The sequence below is a fragment of the Myxine glutinosa genome, chromosome 6 (genome assembly GCF_964187855.1).
Source record: "Myxine glutinosa chromosome 6, kmMyxGlut1.1, whole genome shotgun sequence".
Classification (NCBI taxonomy): Eukaryota; Metazoa; Chordata; class Myxini; order Myxiniformes; family Myxinidae; genus Myxine; species Myxine glutinosa.
In genome coordinates this window covers 92,816,909-92,840,385 of record NC_136266.1, presented here as the reverse complement: position 1 = coordinate 92,840,385, position 23,477 = coordinate 92,816,909, and the positions used below count along the sequence as shown (strand labels likewise).

Genomic DNA, 23,477 nt, shown 5'->3' with positions numbered 1-23,477 from the left:
TTTTTTGGTCCCCTTTTTGAAGCAATGTTTTACGGCCGGATGCCCTTCCTGACGCCAACCCTTTTTGCCGCCTTTAACGACAAACAGGAAACGCCGTGTGAGGAAAATTAAATCCATTGATTAATGAAATCTAGCTCCATCCACCATGAGCCTCGACAGTGTACACAAAATATACAATCTTGAAACATCTGAATGCAGTTACCATGTCTGGATGGGGATGGAATGTTTCAGGATGATGCCACCATATTGCATTTTAAATTCACACCATATTATGTTATATCAAAACCGTCACTCAGGATAAAGGTTAAACGCCCACCAAATCAATTTCCTATATTTTTTTTTCACAAGATAGAATAGATAAATGAAAATGGCACTTGGACTTGTAATATTTTTACTAATCAGAAAATTATTCACATTATGTTAAGTTGACAAGTTTAAAGCTATGGCTATAACAACGCCAAGTTTAAGAAGGACCCATCACGTGATCAAATGGTAGTCTCCAATCACCTGGAAGATAGAGCCATCAAGTTTAGAACAAGCCTTTACAGCGTGCTCAGGAAAGACGAAAGTCACAAAGGCAAACCCCTTTGGTTTTTTGGTGAAGGGATCTACAGGATACTTGACTTCAGCCAGTGGGCCTATAATAGGGAAAGAAAGAAACAGGGTCAGTGGGACAGGTGGCATCTGTCAGGCCAAAGTGATTATTTCAGAACTTTGAACCACTCCTACAACAACTATTTATTTAATAGCCAAAATGGATCCCAACATATGGTGAGGTCAACCATGGGGGAAGTGTTGACCAGTCTTTCATAAACTGACTCGACAGGCCTCATATGTTGGACTCCAACCAATTTAGGGAGGAATTTGGAATTTGGCCTATGGGCTTGGCAATAACTTGCCTACTCTTTTTTCTGAAATATTGAAGGATGTAAGAAATAGCTTTTTTTAGGTAGGCAATGTAGTGGCAAAAAGCAGTTGTGATCTTTCGAAGCAGCCGATAATAAGGTAGATAAGATCGTAATAGTGCTGCGCATTTCTACTGTACTTGAAAGATGCAAACACAGTTCAAGATCGGCCCACCGATCGTGCAAAAGAGTTCGTCCAGATCGGTTTCAGTCATGCTGTAAGACAGGTTTCGCACAAAAATCCTCCCGGAATCAGCAACATCCTCTTCCTGCTCGTCCTCTGCAAGGTTGTGACGCTGCCAGCCAGTTTTGGCCTGCTCCTGCTCCTTTGAACCAGGATTGAACTGAGTTTCCACGCGTGAGACTCTGACATATCGTCGCTCTGTGGAGAAAAATAATTCAAAACTAGAACGCCACTCATTAGAACGCATACTCCCGCCGTGGGTCAAGTTGGAATAGTACGATTTTACAAAAGTTTGAGGGAGTAGTTCAGTGATAACACAAGACAGACAGACACTGCACAGATATATATATCTGGCTTACAATTTTATTTGAAGTCACACATGCCTCAAAATACACTCACCTATATAAAATTGAACGCTGAATCCGAAAATGTAAGTGAATTTGCCTTGTTTTTTTTTTTTACATTATCTTCTATATAATATATATATATATATACGTATATATATATATTGTAACGGTTTTGAGAAGTGTAACGGTTTTTTTGAGAAGTGTAACAATTTTGGAGGAAGTGTAACGAATGTGAAAACGTTACAATGTGAACGTTACAAAAGTATGGTAACACCCTGGTAATGTAAATAATGGTCGCAGCCGTCCTCCTAGTTAATTCCATGAAACTTACACGCAGGCCACGATATATCTTTTTAAATAGTGTATTTCCTTATTCTATGTAGGCTAAATATGTTTCCCACTAGATTGACTTTGCATTGTATCAAACAAAATAAGCGTAGGCCCTTCCAATTTCCCCAAATCATCTCCGCTCTCCAAAGTTCCTTTCAAAAGGGTGCGAGTTGTGTTCAATCCCGCAAGCCGCCATTGCCCATGTGCTAATCTCGGAGAAGAAAGGCGTGTCTCCACCTCGTCATAGAGGGGAGGAGTGAGCCAGAGGGTCGCATGGCCAATCAGCACCGCGGTGAGCGACCCGGTGGGCGTGCCCTCGCAGCCGGCGGCTTGATTCCGCCCCGAGTTATAAAAGCGACTGTAAGGGACTGCTTCACCAGATGACCTGGGAGATGAGCGAAGAGGCGACACCAAGAGGAGCGGTGAGATGCGAAACGCTCCAAGCCAAAGGGGAGAGGTACTCGGAAAGGGAACCAGCTTTGGAGAGACGCGCTGAAAGGAGGGAGACGGCTCCACCAGAAGGAGAGGAGCAGGTGTGCCGAGCCAGCGCGTGACGTCTACAGCAGCGGATACGCGACGGAGGGTTTTCCCGCCAAAACCGCGAGGAATTGAGAGCTGCTGCCTCCGACCTTGCCTCCCTCTCCAGCAATCCACCTCAAGCCCTACCTGCCTGCAATATCCCCTGTGTAAGTGTGAACGTCGTCTGTCCTACTCGTTGTCTTGGGATTAAGTAAATTGAATAGAATAAGCTAACGATGCACTGTGTGACTGCTTTTTCCATCCATTGCTTGTAAATAATTTTGGTCGCTCTTTCTTTTTGCTTGTGTGTGTATAATAAATCTGTTCTTCCTCCGTACTCTGTCTTCTTCTCTTTTCCTTCTCTTTCGGTCGCTTTAGAGGTTTCCCGATTGAATATCTGCGGTGCGATCTGGTCAACGTCGGGTGGAATCGGGTTCTAATCGGGGAGTAACTGTTCGGACGCGGTAATACCAACCGCTCGGTAAAATAACATCTTTAAACCGCGTCTGCAACAATATATATACATATATATAGAAGATCATGTTTTAAAAAACAAAGCAAATTCACTTACATTTTCGGATTCAGCGTTCAATTCTATATAGGTGAGTGTATTTTGAGGCATGTGTGACTTCAAATAAAATTGTAAGCCAGGAAAAACGTTCGTTTCATTCCTTAGGGATACAACATGTAAAACTGGCTCAAACGTGAAAACAAAACTCGGTCATTTTAAGTCGTACAAGCTAATGCGACCAGCCGACCACTCGTTCTTCTGGGAAGAATCCCGTGCACATGCTGGTCACACTTATGTCACCTAAGTCTTTATAAGTTCTTCAAATGTTCGCTCTTTCACGAGCCTCGATATTGTATACAAAAAAAAAAAAAAAAAAAAAAAAAAAAAAAAAAAAAAAAAAAAAAAATACTGACACCGCAATTGACATTCGCTGAGGTAAATGTTGATATCTCTTCTGAGGTAAAAAAAAAAAAAAAAAAAAATTTCAAAGCATTATACGTATCAAACGATATATTTTATGAAACGGGGAAACCTAATACACACTTTGCTGGTTTTAAAATGACAGAATATGTCTTTATTATGAAAAAAAAATGAACATTGAAGACGACGCTGCTAAAAAATACACCGCTCTAAAGCATAACCGCGAGTTTAAACTACATTTACAACAAATATGAAAACTATTTTCATATCACAATGTTAAATATAGAATATATAGAAGATAATGTTTAAAAAAAATGAGCCCTATCTTCCAATGGTAAACAATCCTTCAAAAAATTCCTGGATCCGGAATAATATCCTGAGCTTCACCAAAAACTAATCAATTCTTCCTTATCCCAAGGGCAATCATCCCACCAACTTTCATCCAAATCTGTTCAGAACTTTTCCAGATATCTTGTTCACAAACACACGAACTCACACATGCACACACACGGACACGATCGAATGCATTACTCCCTGGCGGGAGTATTAATGACAACAAAAATTACGCCACCATACATATAACTGCCCAAAAAAAACAATTATACAATGAGAGATTGAGGAACCCGAAATAAAATATTGTGCATATGTGACCAAGAGAGTGAGGACATGGTCAGCTCACCTATGTAGTCCTTGTCTCGTCTCAATGCTCCCTGGAGACTTTTCTCCGACTCAAAGTCAGCAAAAAGCACACCTACGAAAATGAAAGGCGCAAAGGAGTTTATGGGATTGTGAATCAAAGCAAATGTAAATGGGAATTGATTAAGGGGTGGTTAGGGTAGTGCTGAGTGTCAGTGAAAGGGAGGGGTTTTCGAAAGTGGTTGGGAGCAAGGGGGTGGAAAGAAGGGGAATGTAAGTTTGACCTGTGAACTTTCCATGGGTATTTCGCATCATCCTAATTGCGGTTGGTTTCTCAGGATGCAAAAACTCATGGATTTGTTTCTGAGAAGACAAAGGAGGACAATGTATTATTCTAGGGCTGAAGCAAGCCAGAAATACTGTACATTGTTATTAAAAACATGTCTTCATTCACTCCCTCACTTGTTGTGGTGACTTAACCCAAATCTTTCCAATTTTCTGTGTATTTCTAAAAGTTGTCAGAAAATGTAAAATATATTTAAATATATTTGTAAAACGTAAAACACCCACTGTAAAATATTGTTGCGGTTTTTAGAACCTTCACTTTATCAAATTTAGTATTAAAATCCCTAATAACCCCCCGTGTACATTTCCCCCTTAATTGGCTGTTAATTGAAATGAGTGCACCTTAGCTAGTCCATGTACAAGCACGTAGCCAATCATAGAACCTCTCTATAGTTATTTCTTTACTTTGTGTATCAGTATAAGGCTCTGTTTTCCACTAGTTGACCTTGCGCTGCACCAAATCAAATAAGATAGATCCCCTTTCAATGGCCCCAGAACCTTCTTTACCAACTGCATTACCTTTTCGTTACCAACTGCATTTACCCTCCATTGCACATGTGCTACAACTCAAAGAAGAAGGGCGTTGCCCGCCCATCGTCATCAGGAGGAGTGAGCCAGCCCCGACCGACCAACCAAGAATGAGGGGTTTGGCTTGAGAGGGCGGAGAGAGAACCATCGAGCAGTTTCGCGAACGTCCCAGGGTGTGGCGCTATATAACCCGTTGCACAGAGCCCCCACCGAGAGGGTTGAGAGAGTTGAAGGTTTGAGGGGTTTTGAAGAGTTGAGTTCTGTGAGGAGTTGAGGAGTTCGGCAGGAGGTTCTGAGTGCCGAGAGAGAGACGCGCAACCCACAGAGGTACAAGGGGAAGACGACGCTGTTCAAACAGCCCCTGCGCACGCACAGCTTTGACGCGCTGCTGCGAGCAAACGCCACGGTGCATGAACCAGATTGCGGTGGAGTCGGCGGCCGCACACTTCCAGCCCCGACGTCCCGTGCGGGATCAAGCTCCAGCCCTGCGTCCAGCTGAACCTTCCTCTCCTTCCAGCCATTCGTTCCTGCCTTCATTCCCCAGTCGTGTGAGTCTGCCTGTCGTCTGTCCTTTGTGTTGTCCTGGGAATAAGTAAGCCTGTGTCGATAAGCTAGGAATTGCTCTGTGTCCTTCTGCTCCTTCCATTTCCCTGTATATTACTTTTATTTCTTCTCTTCTCCTTGATTTTGGTTTGTGTAAATAATTAATAAATATCTGTTCTTCCTACCTTCGTCTTCTTCTTCATGCTCGTCCGATCGTCCCTGTCTTTTACCCATTGAACACCTGTGGCACGATTTGGCCAACGCTCAGAATTGGGTTTAGTCCTTGTTAACGGTTCGAACTCCGGGTTGCTAAAACCGCTCGGCAATTAGTCCACCTAAAACCGGGGTTCGAGCGGTACTTGTCTCCCTGTTCTGCGGAGGGATGGATAAAGGTATTCGGGATAAACCCTGGACCCATAACCCTGATCCGTTCCATCCCGCGGGAGAGCGTTACAAGTACCAGGAGCAGAGACGGTCAGCTTAACAAGACAAGGGGCTAACCACCTCTTGCTGAGGGGAGAGCCGTACTCCGTTTCCGTAACAATATATTTTCTTCCATCTGCTCAATATTGCCCAAATCTGTTCATGACTCGATCTGAGGACGAGTGAAATCTTAGTTCATACTCATCACACACTGTACTTTAATTACATACTATTAACAGGCATACCTTCCTCTTCTATTAATCTCTCAGAACTTCACAAAACATGGAAAGCAGGCCATGGTTTCATCTCGTAAATTTGGTCACTACTCTAAACCTCAAGCCTGGTGTTGGCTTAATAGTTAAGGTGGCTAGCTTGAGATCTTAGGGTCCCGAGTTCAAGCCTCTCTTATGCCGTTAAATTAACACCAAGTGGGTAGACTCAGGCTTTTGTGGTCAGCAAAATGAGTACCAGCTGACTGGTAATGGGGGGGGGGGTGAGGGGGGGGGCATTGCATCAGCGGCACAGTTGCGCCCACAGAAGATAAAGCAGCCAAGCAGCCACTGCTGCTGCAGTGGTGGTGAACCACCACCACTGTAAACCTCCAAATATTTCACTGGTTTAATGTATGAAGGCATATACCAAATTTTCATGGAAATATTCCACCCCCTTGTATATCCTGGTCCCGGGGAAAAAAGTGCTCTAGGAAAATTTCATGCACGTATATAACCCGCAAGCCGGCTTTCCTCTCCACATGACCGGGAGATATGTGATCTCCATACTTCCATCTGCCGACACGACTTTGTTTTCAAGGGACCATTAAAAATTATGTAAGGCATTTTTTGCCCAAATATGGCACTCACCCACACCCCTGTAATGCTTTGTAACGCCTCAACAAATACCCCATAAAATATTATGTAACGCTCTGATGAAGACACTACCTGCCCCAATTTCATACCTTAATCCCAGGATGCTATTTATCCCGTTGTTTCTACCAGTTACCACGAACTATATTTGAAAAAGTAAAGGCGGCACAGTGTACCATCAATAACACCAGGCAGCAGTCGGAATCCCTGTAAGGACATCGGACTAATCGCTCTGAGCAATGTTTGTAAACATGTTCAAGTGCTTTCATTTGTAAATTAACTACACGTAATGAAACCTTATTTTTTTAATGTAAAGGTATGTAGGGATGTTAATCCAAAAAGTATGTAAACCAGGTAGGGATGATCACAACAAATTATCATTTGAAACCACCCCTACATCTTTCTTTGAATAATGGTTGTCCCTAGAAAAGACAAACTTATAACACACATGCACGCATGCACACAGACAACCATTATTCAAAGAAAGACCGAGGAATGGTTTCACATGATCATTTCTTGTGATCATCCCTACCTTGTTTACATACTTTTTGGAGTAACATCCATAAATACTTTTGCATTTTTTAAAAATCGTTTTATTACTCGTTTCTTTACTTTTTTATATAAATATATTACTATGCCAGATGTCTACGTGTTGCACCAATGTAGTGAATCTGTTGCTGAGAAACTGACTCGAGATGGTTCTTGATCATGTGGTTCGGTTTTACCTCGACACCATGACTGGAGAGGGTTTGTGATCACATGTGTCCCGTGTGTAGCACTGGTACCTTGCTAATCGCTATTATTTTATTTTCATAAATACAACACTGAAATGCATGGGATTTCTCGAGGCATGATATTTCTGATGACATTTTGTGTCACACTATCACGCATAACATGATGACACTGAAGCAAATGGTCTAGCGGCCCCCACCCCCCATTACGCTGATTGACAGGCGTAGTCCCACCCACCCCTTTTCCCCCCTTTTGCCATGGTCTGGAGTACTGAAAAGTGATCCCTGCCTCGACAATCAGCTGAACAGATCATGTAGGTGTCTCGTATGTAGCCTAAGTGACTTTTTAGAGAAGATACTCCAAGTGTAGTTTTGTATGTTGCAGATGGGACCAACATTTTCTTCTGCGCCACATTATTTTTCCGAATCCTGCCACCACTGTTAAAGTGGTCATGCCGGTCCACCGGTTCAGGAGCTCCAAGCAGGTTTGTGGGCCTATTTGGAACACTACTGTGCTTCGGTATAATGTCCGAGCCGGCCGGATATGGTGCAACATCTGAGCTGACAGTTCAAAAAGTTATCGAACTCTTTCGTTGTGCAAAAGCACATGCTTTTCTCACAAATACATTTCCAAATATTTTTGGCTTATTTTAGAAGCTTTGTGAGCCATTTTAGGTAATACTTTTCTGGCATGCACATATTATACGTTTGGCTGCACTACTTAACCCCAGTGCAAGGGGTTTATGCGCATGCGTGCTGAGCATTCTGGCACGGATTGTCATTTTTAAAGTCGCGTATTGATTTATTGTTGGACTTTGTTGCTAACATAATTGCAAACCTCACTAACTTAATGATTTTTTTGAAACAAACCATGATTTATCACAACTTGCCTTGGTTGCTTTGTAAGGGAGGCCAGATAACTTCACTGTAAATACAGCTTCTGGCACACCATCAATTTCCTGCAAGGACAATAAAAAACAGAAAGGGAATAGAAAGTACTCATGTTATAAACAGGTCAGAAATATTCCCTTTATATTTAATGCTCCCCACTCCCCCCCCCCCCCCCAACTCCCAGAACAATTTCCCACCTTTGTATTTGCCTTATTGCTCATCTTCACATTTTCACGATCACCTTTTCCCTCTTTGCCACTATCACAGTTGCTGTTATTGGTTGCATCCTTCGAAGCCAAATTGTCACGCCTACTTTGACCACTTTCAGAAACACCCAAATCATCAGCCTGTTGGTTCTCTTCATGCCCATGAGCACCACAACTTTTCACACAAACTTCAGATTTTCCCATTTCCACGACCTTGGAGTGCAGGTATTCCATATCAGACAATCGCTCATTTAATGCCGCTTCTTTGGCCTTTAAAAGCTCTTCCTTTGTCTCCAATTCCTCATCGACTCCATCCTTAGCACCGGCCATCCCAGGGTCTGAAAAGGGATCAATATAGTTTAGCTTCCTCAAGAATGCAATGTCATGTCCTATCAACAACAAAAATAAAACAACTTGTATGTACATTGGTTACTTGTATGTATAATCATCAATCAACTGGTACAGCAAAGTTTCATTAAAACTAGCCATGAACAGTTTAACTGAATTAGTCTTGGTCTCACTATGAACACCCCAGGTTATGTGGAAGTTGTTAGATCAGGATTTCAAAGTTTTAATTCTGAGGCTAACAGAAAACAAGGCATTTCAAATCTCTAATCTCATTCTATCCATCTACCGTTTCTCAAACACACCAAATCACTCTGTGTCACTCCAACTTGTGTTGGACTACATTCTCCTTCCATCTCCAGATATAAACTTGCTTCGACAAACTATTCTTATGCAAAATGTACCAAAGAAAACTTTCACAGAATATCATCCTTTACCAGAATTCTCATTTGTTTTTAGTTAAAAATTCAAGTTACTTTTAAACTTTTATTACAAATTACCCTGAATGCTGTGGTCTCACCTTTTTGAGGTCTCGCCACAGTAAAGCTGTCATTGCTCCAAATGTTCCCCGAGCTGCGGCTCTTATGAACAGCCAAGAACTCTTGAAATGTATCATCTTTTGAGAGCTGTTAACATGATAGAGACAACACAGTAGAAAGTGCTGTACATCCTGACTACATTCCACCTTCATTAGTTTTATATGAACTACATTTCATAATAACAAGAGTTAAAGTTTGCACTTTAGGACAAGTTCAACTCAGTTTAACATGAGATCAGCAGTACAAAATGACGATCGCTTTATCAACGGCAACAATCAAAGAAACTACTACTTTCACTTTGAGAAAACTCCCAAAAAGGGAGAAACATTGAGAACTACAATGGCACTTGGCAGAGCACATACCTCCGCCAGGCTGAACATTTTACGTTTTGTATGCCACTGACAGGCAGAAACCGCATCTGGATCTTACCAAAATTGAATTGCTTTGTTCTTGACACATACCTAAACCCATCCACCAATTTTGTCATAACCCGTCCACAACGTTTTGAAATAGCGTGCCCGTGCCAGATATCGTTTTTGAAACGATCTCTCTCTCAATAATGAAGAATCACATTAAAAAATAAATATATATTCTCGTATTCAGATCTGGATCTTCACGAATATCGAATCAATTCGTCCGTGTCACACACCCAATGTGTCCACCAAGTTTTGTCCGAATGTGTAACTTTTTGAATAATCGTGGTACCGGCATATATTATTTCTAGCCATAGGCTATCTCTCAATTATGAAGAACAAACAAAAGTATCTGTCCCCAATGATGGGAAACGTTAAAGTTAATCTATCAATTAAACTTATTACATGGACTTTAGAAATGGTTTCTGCATTTTCCCATGTGTTAAACGCGCTTTTTTTAATCTGCAAAAAAGGTTAAAAGTTGGGGGTGCAGTTAATACACAGATTAAAAGTTGATACACAAAATCAGTGTTAAAAACAATCAATGCTGAATTTCAATTATATTCTAATTGTCATACAGAAGGTGGATCAGACTCGGCAACGGTTGCTCGAGTGAGATGTGCATGGAAGAAGTTTCGGGAACTGAGTGGCGTGCTGATGAGGAGGAGAGTGTCGCTGAAGCTGAAGGGAAAGGTGTATGCTGCATGTGTGAGAAGTGTTATGATTTATGGGAGCGAGACATGGGTAATGAACGTAGAGCAGCAACGAAGGCTGGAAAGGGTGGAAATGCGAATGGTTCGATGGATGTGCGGACTATCGTTTTGAGAGAGGAAGACAAATGATGAATTGCGAAAGATGATGGGAATATTGCCTGTGATTGATGCTGTGAAGAGGAACAGGTTGAGATGGTTTGGTCATGTATTGAGGAAGGATGAAAGTGACTGGTTGAGAAGAGTGATGGAAGTTAATGTAGAAGGAAGTAGAGGACGGGGAAGACCGAGAAAGACTTGGCTAAAGATGGTGGAAGAAGAAATGCGGGCAAGGGGGTTAACAAGGAGAGATGCAGAAAATAGGTCAAAATGGAGAAGATTGTCATGGGGACCGCAAGGCTAACCCCCGCTCTAGCAGGGAACATGGCCTTAAAATGCATGTTGTTGTTTGTGTTGTCATACATATGCCAGTGGATCTATATTCTACATATCGGGGAATGTTTAGAGCTTTGATAATTATGTAAAACTAGGTAAGTACAAGCGATCTCAGTTACACGTCTTTACCCGTTGAGTCATGCACGGTAACCTTGGCATGTTCCTATCAATGCATGCATGCGTTCCTATCAATTCGGATTGACTGACAAACAGGAGTGAGGAATGATTGGCGGAAATACCAACCTGGTATCCAGGACCGGGTTGACGATGGCATCAATGGCACCTCAAGCCCACAATTAGAAGGGGCCATGATGACCAAGATAGATTTTTTTTTATAAAGTATACACATTGCAATATGTTTAAGCAAAGAATATGTATCAAATTTAATGCTACTTAAAAAAAGAAAAACATGTGATGAAATTGAAAAAAAAACAAAAAAAAAACATACTACCATTTCCTGGTGTGTGATGTCACCACACTGTTAATGGTGTACATTCCAGTTCCAGTGCAGTATGTTTGTGTTTTACGCGTGTTCTGTTTGCGAATTTTTGGAGTTGTGTGCTCCTGTCATTTATACCATTTTTTGGAATAACGAGTGCGTGATTTGAATTGAGTGCGTGATTTGACTTGAGTGCGTGTTTAACACTGCGATTACATTTTCGCACTGAACAACATGAAAACGTGTTCGCGATAACACCCGGATTCCAGCTAGATTGCCTTCCCTCTTCCTCGACTTCCCCTCCCTCAGTTTCCGGAAACCCTCCATGTTAGCGTCGTGCATGCAGTGATGCGTTTGCCATTTTTTGCGCATGAATTGTGCCGGTGTAATAAGCGTAACCCTTGTAATCATGACTGGAAAGCGTCCGTGGAGTAGCAAGGTTGGTAGTGCGAGCAAAATACAGAGGAACACCATCACTATTGAAGTAAAAATGGATGTTTCAGGATGGTATGAAAGAGGTGATTGTGCAGGTGATATGAGGGAGTTATTATTATTATTATTAGGGGACCATAGGTACCCTTTTGAAATCGCTCGGATTATTAGGGGACCATAGGTACCCTTTTGAAATCGCTCGGATTATTATTATTACTAGCCGAAACCCGTGGAACATCCACGGAAGGGAGGATGTGGTGTATGGATAGAGTGTACCATTATGGATGGCATAGGGGATTTGCTTGTCCGAGTAAGAGTTAGGAAGAAAAATGAGAATGAAGAGTGCGTATATGAACAACGATCGCCGACACCGGCACAAATGCATGCTCTGGATTGTCCACTCAGCGGACGGCCTGCTTCGCCTTCGCCCAGCAGACGCCAATACGATGGCATCGCAAGATGGCGTCGTATCGGCAGTTAATCGGATGCTTTTGGGCCCCAACGCGACTAATTCAGATTTTTCGAGTATGGCTGGACGTGATAAACAAAGAGCGCGGTTCGTAGATCGTAAATCCATTAGTGCCGTGGGCTTCGGGTCACTGGGTGCGGCGTAAAAGGGATAACAAAGTCGAGTCCTTACGCTATTATTATATAGACTAGCCGAAACCCGTGGAACATCCACGGAAGGGAGGATGTGGTGTATGGATAGAGTGTACCATTATGGATGGCATAGGGGATTTGCTTGTCCGAGTAAGAGTTAGGAAGAAAAATGAGAATGAAGAGTGCGTATATGAACAACGATCGCCGACACCGGCACAAATGCATGCTCTGGATTGTCCACTTAGTGGACGGCTTGCTTTCGCCTTCGACTGTCCAATCAGATGAGACAGCTGGCTTAACGTCCTCTGATGCGACGTCACACTTGCGAGGTATCAGGAGGCGGGAACCGAATCCAAAACAGAAGCTAAAGTAAAGACCATCGGAGATCTCCTGCGGCAGCGTTTCTAACCGATGTGGTAAAGTTCAGTACGTACAGTAAAGGACATTCTCATTGATCCGTTGATTAACTATAACTGACCTGCACTGCCCTGCTGTAGCTTGACATGTTAGCAGGTACTCTGACCTTTTTCACAACTTCAAATGGCGTTTCATAAAATCCTGCTGTGACTCGACATGCGCCGCACCATAATCATTGGCTCATAAAACCCTACACTGCTACAGAGGATTATACTACCACCGGAAGCCGGCACTTGGTTGTCCACAGAGGGAGGGAAGAAACACACCATGTGGAATGAAAAACAAAATGCTTTAAATATTCCAGAAAGAAACATTTTGTTTCATTTAATATTCCGTAAGTATTTATTGTACGACGAACGATTGTCAAAATAAGAACCTGCTTTGGGCAATCGTACACTATACCGTCGAGGCCGCTTTTACAGAATAAGAAGGAAATCATTAAATTAATGCTTTCCTATTTACATCGTTGAGTCAATACGTTAAAAAATCATTTTTTAAACCTGTAATCACTGGTTGTAGGGAATGCAGATTTGATGATCAGCTGATTTATGTGTGTGTGTGTATTTTAGACTTGGACAATATAAGAAAGAAAATTGCTTTGCAATACATGCCCATTTGCAAGTTTCAGATCAATATCAGTAAGCACGGCCCATTATTTAATGACACCACTCGACTGTCCAATCAGCGGACGGCTCGCATCGCCTTCGCCCACCAGACGCCAATACGATGGCGTCGAAATATGGCGTCGTATTGGCCGTTAATCGGATGCTTTTGGGCCCCAAAGTCGACTAATTCAGATTTTTCGAGTCTGGCTGTACGTGATAAACAAAGAGCGCGGTTCGTAGATCGTAAATCCATTAGTGCCGTGGGCATCGGGTCACTGGGTGCGGCGTAAAAGGGATAACAAAGTCGAGTCCTTATGGTATTATTATATAGATTATTCTGATTCCATGAAAATTTGTTGGCGACCTTCATTTTTCGATCGATTGAGATGAAACTTTGACCACTTATGGTATGGCACGTGATTGTATATATATATATATATATATATATATATATCATAAATATGACGTCATCGGTCATGTGACATGGTGGCCATTTTGGATTTCATGCAAACCTTTAAAATGCATCCCTGCCTTCATTTTTCGATCGATTGAGTTGAAACTTTGACCACTTATAGTACGCCATGTGATTGTATACATATCATAAATATGACATCATAGGTCATGTGACCTGGCGGCCATATTGGATTTTATTTAAACCTTAAAAATGGATCCCTGCCTTCATTTTTCGATCGATTGAGTTGAAACTTTGACCACTTATAGTACGCCACGTGATTGTATATATATCGTAAATATGATGCCATAGGTCACGTGATATGGTGGCCATATTGGATTTCTTGAAAACTTTTAAAATGCATCCCTGCCTTCATTTTTCGATCGATTGAGTTGAAACTTTGACCACTTATAGTATGCCACGTGATTGTATACATATCATAACTATGACATCATAGGTCACGTGACCTGTCGGCCATATTTGATTTAATGCAAACCTATAAAATGCATCTCTGCCTTCATTTTTCGATCGATCGAGTTGAAACTTTGACCACTTATGGTATGGCACGTGATTGTACACATCATAAATATGACGTCATAGGTCACGTGACATGGCTGCCATTTTGAATTTCATGCAAACTTTTAAAATGCATCCCTGCCTTCATTTTTCGATCAATTGATTTGAAACTTTGACCACTTATGGTTTGGCACGTGATTGGATGCATATCATAAATATGGTCACAGGTCACGTGACATGGTGGCCATATTGGATTTTTTGAAAACCTTTAAAATGTATCCCTGCCTTCATTTTTCGATCGATTGAGTTGAAACTTTGAACAATCGGATCCGGGCTGCCGTTGTCAACGACTCTGGCGCGCGCTCGTCCAATCAGGATGGAGCGGCATGGTCCCCGGATCATCACTGCCCGCAATTTTAATTATTATTATTATTCTGATTCCATGAAAATTTGTTACCTTTCATCGTAGGAATTTGAAACTTTGACCATGTATGGTATACCATATGACGATGCATATCCTAAGTATGACGTCATAGGTCACGTTATGTGGCGGCCATATTGGATTTAGTGAAAATCTTAAAAATCTATCTCCTTCATTTTTCGACCTATTGCGGCACACATATAGTACACCCCAAGGCAAAGAACGCTCTTTTCTCCGATTTTTAATTTTTTGCTTAATTAGTCTGTGGCGCGCCAATTAAAAAAGTGCTGACTCTGCATTTTTTTAATTTAATTAATATTGTGATGCCATGAACTTTGTATCAACCGACAGGCCAAACCGCTGGTCAGATGAACTTGATACCTTGACCAATTATAGTATGTCATAACTATGCCGTTGTCAACGACTCTGGCGCGCGCTCGTCCAATCAGGATGGAGCGGCATGGTCCCCGGATCATCACTGCCCGCAGTTTTAATTATTATTATTATTATTTTCTCTGAGGAACATTTGTAAACCTGGTGAAATCTTTTAATAATGATCAGATGATTGTAAAGAAATTCTGGAATGCCTTTTCAATAAGGGATATTCTATGTAATGTTGAGGAGTGTTGGAGGGAAGGCATCCGTTCCTGTATGGGGGAAACTTTGCCCTCAATTTGTTCATGGCATTAAGGGTTTCAACGAGAATAATGATGTGTCGAAAGCATGACATAACATCGTCGAAATAGCCAAGACTGTCAGCTTTGATGAGGTGGAGGAGGGAGATGTGGAGGAGTTGCTGGACTCATACCGGGAGGAGCTCTCAAATTAAGACCTTCTACTGCTGGAGATGGAATGCCAGGTGGATCTTAAATATTATAATTTAAATAAAATAAACCACTGGAATAAAACCATAAAAACAATAAAAATGGTTTTTTGGTCATATGGACATAAATATGAAATAAAATATGAAAATAAATAAAAATAAAAATGAAAAATTCATAAATAAAAATAAATCAATAGAAAAAAAAAATGGTCATAAAATATGAAACCATAAAAACATTGCCTCAAACAGGGAACCATGATTGCCATGGGGCCCGCAAGGCTAACCCCCGCTCTAGCGGGGAAAATGGCCTTAAAACGATCATTGATTCATTCATTCACTGGAATAGTTAAAATAGGACAATAAGATGAGGATTGAGGGACCACTCCCCCTAACATCTGCCTCTTACAAAGAAAAATTTGTTTTAATTTGCACGTTTTCATTCAAAACACTTGCTCTCAGGCTGAAGGCGAGAAGCTCAGCGAAGGAGGACGACCAGCCCGTCCTGGGCCTGCAGGTTTATGGCACGCCATGATCTGACGGTTCGACGCGACGCGACGCGATGCCACGCCACGCCACGCCACCACACACACACACACACACACCTCCCAACATCTACCCAATGACACGGCTGAAAAGACAACGCACTTTCAGCCCTACATCATCAAGCTTCCCCAGGAACATTAATTTCTTTTCTTGAGGGTGAAAAACGGGTGCGGTTAATACACATTCGTGGTTAATACACTGGAAACGCATTAATTGTGTTGCACTCCTGGTTTCACTCAGAGCCAAAGTTTTGAGCTACTTATCACACCCACTGTGAGATGGTGGTGCAGCATCGGGCGGTGGAGGCTGTATTCATCTAAAATGAGGGGAAAATATTGCTATTTTAAATTTTGTGTTACTTTAATGCAGATGTTCATGTTGATTTAAAGATTAATGGAAGGGACAATAAATTGGCTGACCACATTGCATCAACAAAAGTGAAATTTTAAAAAATGCAAAATAAACACTCAGCAGGCGGCGGAGGTAAAGTTAGGAAAGAGTGGAAGGACACCTGAAATAAACAAAAACGATGACAGAAATGATAATTAGGGTACTGAAGGGTACCTTGGTGTGTCTGTCTGTCTGTGTCTGTGTGTGTGTGTGTGTGTGTGTGTGTGTGTGTGTGTGTGTGTGTGTGTGTGTGTGTGTGTGTGTGTGTGTGTGTCCGTCCAGACCACAACCTTTTTGCTAATTGAGCTTTTGTCATCAAATCTTCAACAAACCTTTATCATGAGAATATGGAGAACAAAAATGAACTATAAAGAGCAATCAGAGATTGCAGACCCTCGCCAGGCCGTGTTTTCAGGGGTTTTTCAGGCTTTTGTGTTAAAACAAATATGGCAGCTGAACCACGCGACCGATGATGTCATCATTTTTTTTTCTCTACCAATTTATCCCAAGATGATGCTCAAGAAATTTCATCTTGATCGGATGAAGTTTTGTACTTGTGGAATTATGACGTCATAATGGAGGCACCTATGACATCATCATTAACATGTGTTATTCCACATGGAGAGTTCTTTACAATGAGCGGTCTCAATTTTTTTCTATGCAGCGCTTTCAGAGATATAGAGGTGCAATTTTTTTCGGTTTTTCCAAGACGCCTATGGGCGTAGGTGGGCATGACCTACGGGCCTATGGGTGGGCCATAGGTGGGCATGACCTATGGGCATGACCTACGCCTACGCCCATGACCTACGCCCATATGCCCCAAGGCCCATAATACATGACCTACGTCATAATAATTATCACTAAAAATTTCAACAGGTGGAGGTGCAACTGTGGTGAAAATTTCCTGTCAATCGGAGCAACAGTTGCGGAGAAAATCATATTTATTCTGTGCGGACAAACAGACAAACAAACAGACAAACAAATGGACTCAAATAAAATATCCTCTCCTCAGGCGAGGGTAATAAAATGTACATTTTTTTTTAACTGTCGTTTTTGTCAAGTTTAGTTTGAATACAAAGTATATGTTAAACAGTTTCAGAGAAAAAGATTATTAAATGTTTTCATTAAATCCAATATGGCTGCCAAACCATGTGAACTACGACATCATATTATCAAACTTCATTCCTTGTGCCTCACAGTTGTGTAAGTGCACACATAAGAAATCACTGCTGGCAGTTATAACTGGCAGTTCTTGGGATCGGCTCGCCATGAGAAATATAGTTTGATCAAAATGACGTCATGGTAATTTAAACGGTCAGCATAGGATTGCATTGTCTTCGGATGGCATCGTCTTTCAGAAGGCATCGTCATCAACCAGGTAATGTTCGGTACCCGGCATAATTGCTCACAGTTATAAGTGGCAATTTTTTTTTGCATTTTTATAGTTAATCAATTAAAATGCCTGTCAACAACATTTTTGCTCCAAACCTGCGATTCCATTGAATATATGAGTATTTTCTGTTGAGTTGTAAAAATAATTCAGATCCATACAGATTGCGCATGGATACAAAGTGCAATCAAACATGTGTGCTTAAATACCTCTTCCATGTCCTTCGCTTGTCCTCTCCACGGGGCATCTTTCTACCGAAAAGAAAATTCTACTGTTAAAGATAAGACACTGCTCAACCATCAAGATCCAATATACGTATCGACATGAAAAAGGTGAAGACCATAAAAATTTCTCACAAGAGTGATAGACCTGAGGTGCCAATAATCATACCTTTATGTTATCTGACAACTCAAAGTTCTGATGAAAATTTACATATACAGTGAAACCTTGACTTACGAGTAGGCTGGGCCAAATCAGGGGTGATTTTCAATTTTTCATACTACAAGGCTGTAATTTACCTAAAAGTTGTGGCTGGGTAACAGAAACAAAACCATGAAATTTTTTTTCAAACATATTGACGTCTTACGGTAAAACAGCCCGTTACCATAGCAACCGTTACAGACGACTCAAAAAATTCTTAAAATCGATGATTTCTCAGGCTGTGTGTGACCCCCAGAGTTGATTCTGGTACCAAAAGATTCAGAATTGAAAGCCAAGGATGATTGGATAGCTTAACAATGTCTGTGACACAATTCAATACAACTTTTATCCCAAAAACTCATTTTTATCTCAAATTTAAGGCATTTGTTTGAAAAAAAAATGAAAATTTTGCTTTTTAATCATAGGATAATCATTAATCAGAGCTATAGTCAAATTAAATGTACTTTAAATTAACTTTTGTCATTGATTAAGCTTTTTTGTCTCAAATTTAAGGTCTGACATTGAACATTGATAACAAAATAAAAAACCTAGTCCCAATTGTAATCAATGGAGGCCAATGACTTCTTAGTCACAACCTCAGTGGATGTTGCCAGTCCATGCAGCTTCTCCCTGACGCCCTTCACAACCCTGTATAGAGCCTGGAGCTGCGCCTCAGATTTGGGGGCCTTGTTAGTGTTCAAATCTGTGGCGAGTCCAAGTGTCCGCTCTGCTGCGTCATTGACAACTGGGAGTTTGGCCACAACTTCCTTGCCATGACGATAGCTGTCTGAGGTGGGCCACTGTGCAACGGGGAGCTTGACAAAACTGGAGTCAATACCCAAGAGTTCAAACATGCTCCAAGAGTCGTAACCAACAAAGTCTTTGAGGGCTTTACTCCCCAATTGCTGTGAGGCTGGCATCTCCTGTATCATGTTATGTGCAGTCCCATGGTACCTGAGCATAGCCCTTCTCATAGTCTGCTTGTCAGATGACGTTCTGTCCGAGAAGAGTGCCAAAGAGACCAATCTCTCTGAGAGGTACCACAAATGGTTTTGTAGCTTCTCTCGGGCCACAGTCACAAAGGACAGAAATTTGGCAGGCCACTTTGTTGGATTCTTTGCGATACTGGCCTCAGCCTTGAGGAGGTTCTTCATCAGGTACATGTCGTTAGATGGTGCATCTGCAGCACTGGTACATGTCAACCACGCTTTAGTGTAGAAGACTGACATGAATGCAGCGAGACTGGTTATGTCTTCCAGCTCTTCGGGTGTGTAGATATCTCCCAGCTGCCAACGGAAGAGTGCCACCTTTATAGTGTATAAAGTCTTGCTCATCCAACGGGCGTGGTGGAATGCCCCAGGAGCTTTGATAGTGATGGTCCTCATACCATCAGGGACAGTCCCTCCAAGAAACAGCAGTGTGAGGTGTGCCAGCTCCAGGTAGTCGTGTCGAAGAGTCTCCTTTGTGCTATTGTCCATCCACGTCTGAAGGAAGGTGATGGTGGCATGTACATGGCCAGCCAGCTCTCTCTGTTGAGCAGACACCTCGACCAATGTGTAGTTGCCCTGGTCCAATTCACTCCAAGTGTTGAGCAGTCGCTTGAACAGCTGTTCATTAGGTCCTGTGGTGGGGCCATACACTATTGAGCAAGACGCCCCTCCAACCAATTCGTGGATGTGGTGCCGACACGCCAGTTGCAGAAGACTCCTGCCAAACTCAGTCTCCAGTCTTACTACGACTCCACTCTTGACCCCAGAGTTCACTGCCGTTGTATCGAAGACAAGAGTGCCTATCCTTGATGTGTGCAAGAGCGCCTTGAACGCCCTGATGAATGGTTACAGTAACAACCGAAAGCAGGCATTAAAATTAATGATTGTAAGCTGCTTTTGTTAACTTTTTTTTATTGAAATGAAGATGGCCAAATTTAAACAACGTTATAACAGTTATAAAAACTGGACAATACAAGGTTGTAAAAGACAATTTAAAGTAAATTTAATCTGATTAATGGTTATCCTATGATTAAAAAGCTAAATTTTCAATTTTTTTCCATAAATATGCTTGAAATTTCAGACAAAAATCAGTTTTTTGGATAAAAGTGGTATTGAATTGTGTCACAGACATTGTTAAGCTATCCAATCATCCTTGGCTTTCAATTCTGCATCTTTTGGTACCAGAATCAACTCTGGGGGTCAAACACAGCTTGAGAAATCGTCAATTTAGGCATTTTTTGAGTCGTCTGTAACTGTTGCTATGGTAACGGGCTGTCTGACCGTAAAACGTCAATATTTTTGAATTTTTTTTTCATGATTTTGTTCCTGATACTCACTCACAACTTTTAGGTAAATTACATTGAATTAGGAAAATCACCTCCGATTTGGCCCAGCCTACTTACGAGTGCACCAACTTACGAGTTTTCCGAGATACGAGCCGTCGCTCGGTCGAATTTTTGCTTTGTGATGCGAGCCGAGATCTGAGTTACGAGCTTACGCCACCCGCCACTAGGTGGCCCAACGAGCGTTCAGGTGGTTATCTTGCCGTGCAAGCATCTCTGCCGTATATCGCTGTTGCTTTGTTTTCGCATTTTGGTTATTTTGGAAAATTTCTTAGTTTTAACCATGGGTCCTAAGAAATTGAGTGCCAAGGGCAGTGCTGAGAAGAAGAAGAGGATGATGTGCTTGGATATAAAACACGCAATCGTCGAAAAACATGAGCGAGGTGTGCGTGTTGTCGACTTGGCGAGGCAGTACGATCGTAGTACTTCTACGATATGTACGATTTTGAAGCAGAAGGAGTCGATAAAGGCTATAACGCCAGCCAAAGGCGTTACGATTATTTCAAAGCTCCGGACCTCTATCCATGAAGAGATGGAGAAGTTGTTGTTTGTGTGGTTGACGGAGAAGCAGCTCGCAGGAGATACCGTGACCGAGAGCATCATGTGTGAGAAGGCCCGAGACATTTACGGGGATTTGGTGCAGCAGACGGCGGGAACATCAACGGACGAGGCATCGGAAGAGTCATTCAAAGCCAGTCGGGGATGGTTTGATAATTTTAAGAAGAAGACCGGCATTCACTCCGTCGTCAGGCATGGTGAGGCAGCAAGCTCGGATGTGAAGGCAGCTGAAGATTTTATTATAACTTTTGCCGAACTGATAGAAGCCGAAGGATACATCCCCCAGCAAATCTTCAACTGTGACGAGACAGGGCTCTTCTGGAAAAAGATGCCGAGGAGGACGTATATAACGGCAGAGGAGAAGAGCATGCCAGGCCACAAACCCATGAAGGATAGGTTAACCCTTGCACTGTGCGCGAATGCGAGTGGTGACTGCAAGATTAAGCCGCTACTCGTATATCACTCTGAAAACCCCAGAGCCTTTAAGTCTCATAAGATACTTAAAGAAAAACTGCAGGTTATGTGGAGAGCAAACGCAAAGGCGTGGGTCACCAGGCAGTTCTTTGTGGAGTGGGTAAACCTGGTCTTTGGTCCTGCTATCAAGAAGTACCTTTTGGAAAATAACCTACCCCTGCAAGCCCTTCTCGTCCTTGACAATGCTCCCGCACACCCACCAAACCTCGAAGACATCCTTGAAGAATTTAAGTTTATTAAGGTCCTCTACCTTCCAGCCAACACCACCCCTATCCTGCAGCCCATGGACCAGCAGGTGATTTGAAATTTCAAAAAGCTCTTCACCAAGCACCTGTTCCGGCGCTGCTTTGAGGTTACGGAGAGCACAAACCTCACCCTTCGAGAGTTCTGGAAGGATCACTACAATATCGTGACCTGCCTCAGAATTATCGACATGGCCTGGCAGGATGTTACAAGGAGGACCTTAAACTCTGCATGGAAGAAGCTGTGGCCTGAGGTTGTGTCCGAAAGGGACTTCGAAGGATTCGAACCTGCAGTGTTAGTGGTGGAGGAGATTGTGTCCCTCGGAAAGTCCATGGGCCTGCAAGTGAATGAAGAAGACGTTAACGACCTCGTCGAGAAGCACAACGAGGAACTGACAACGGAGGAATTAAAGGAGCTACAGCAGCAGCAGAATACGGAGGTTTTGCAGGAAATTAACGCGGAGGAGCCAGAGGCGGAGGTGGTTATCGCTACAAGTGAGATTAAGGAAATGTTGGGAATAAAAACCACCTTTAGAGGCCATTTTTCCCTGCAAGCGGGGGTTGGCCTTTTTCGGGAACCGTGGTTGTTGTTGTTTTTCGGTCCCCTTTTTGAAGCAATGTTTTATGGCCGGATGCCCTTCCTGACGCCAACCCTTTTTGCCGCCTTTAACGACAAGCAGGGAATTACCAGTGAACTGGTACTCAAATGTTGGGAATGTGGGAGAAAATTTCAGAGTTTATTGAAAAGAAACACCCTGAAAAAGTTGCAACAGGTCGTGCGTTGGCGCTGTGTAACGACACTTGCCTCACTCATTTTCGAAACATTTTGAAAGGGAGGAAGAAACAAACCTCCTTGGACAGGTTTTTATTGAAACGCCCTGCAAGTGAAAGCGAGGAAAGTGTGGCGAAAAAGGCAAAAGTCATCTCCTCCACCTCCGCCAGCATCTTCGTCTGATTTTCAAGGTAAATACACTTAATAAAACCAGTTTATTTCTTTACATTCTCTTTTATTATGTACAGTATATACGAGGTCGTGCTTGTTTATACATTATTTGTTATTTATAAAGTACATTTTTCTTATTTAAAAACACGTAACAAAAAAAATTGGTGTGGTTTTTTGGGGGCTGGAACGGATTAATAGCATTTAAATTCATTTTAATGGGGAAATTTAATTTGAGAAACGAGCAAATTGAGTTACGAGCTCGGTCACAGAACGAATAAAACTTGTAAGTCAAGGTTTCACTGTATATGTATCATTACAAACAAGTGATGCTTTTAGAAACACCCGTAATTTTTAATATTACGATGTGCACTGAGTGAACCCTCGCTCACCAGCCCTGTACAATTTGGGCACAGCGGATAACTGAGCGGTGATTGCCAAATTCAAGGGAAACGCATGGGAAACCGAAGTTTTTCCAAAAGCTGTCTGGTGTTCTAATGAGCCAAATGGTGGAAAAAATGAGATGCCTCCACTCTAGGGATTGAACAGTTTAATAATAACACAATGTGATAATAAAAAACATCGGGGCAATACACCTGACGCTCACCTGGGAGAACAAACAGTATACTGCACCGACTAAGGGTATTTTAAACCAATTTC

General features: G+C 42.1%; 1 protein-coding gene across 5 annotated transcripts in view; it reads right to left on the bottom strand.

The window, feature by feature from the left end:
* The window catches only part of RBM19 (RNA binding motif protein 19), a 233,193-nt gene that overhangs the window by 198,608 nt on the left and 11,108 nt on the right, over window positions 1-23,477 (bottom strand). For 4 of the 5 annotated variants that reach the window (XR_013623829.1, XM_078780149.1, XM_078780152.1 and 1 more), the window contains exons 4-11: window positions 18,061-18,102; window positions 9,248-9,353; window positions 8,374-8,720; window positions 8,176-8,244; window positions 4,137-4,215; window positions 3,896-3,967; window positions 1,081-1,287; window positions 508-638 (exon numbers count right to left, since the gene is read on the bottom strand). Coding sequence is in view for 4 of the 5 variants with exons in the window: in XM_078780149.1 (XP_078636275.1) it covers window positions 508-638; window positions 1,081-1,287; window positions 3,896-3,967; window positions 4,137-4,215; window positions 8,176-8,244; window positions 8,374-8,720; window positions 9,248-9,353; window positions 18,061-18,102 (1,053 nt within the window). In the remaining variant the exon portion in view is untranslated. The remainder of the gene's footprint in view (window positions 1-507; window positions 639-1,080; window positions 1,288-3,895; window positions 3,968-4,136; window positions 4,216-8,175; window positions 8,245-8,373; window positions 8,721-9,247; window positions 9,354-18,060; window positions 18,103-23,477) is intronic. The other variant, XM_078780150.1, reaches the window with a different exon arrangement.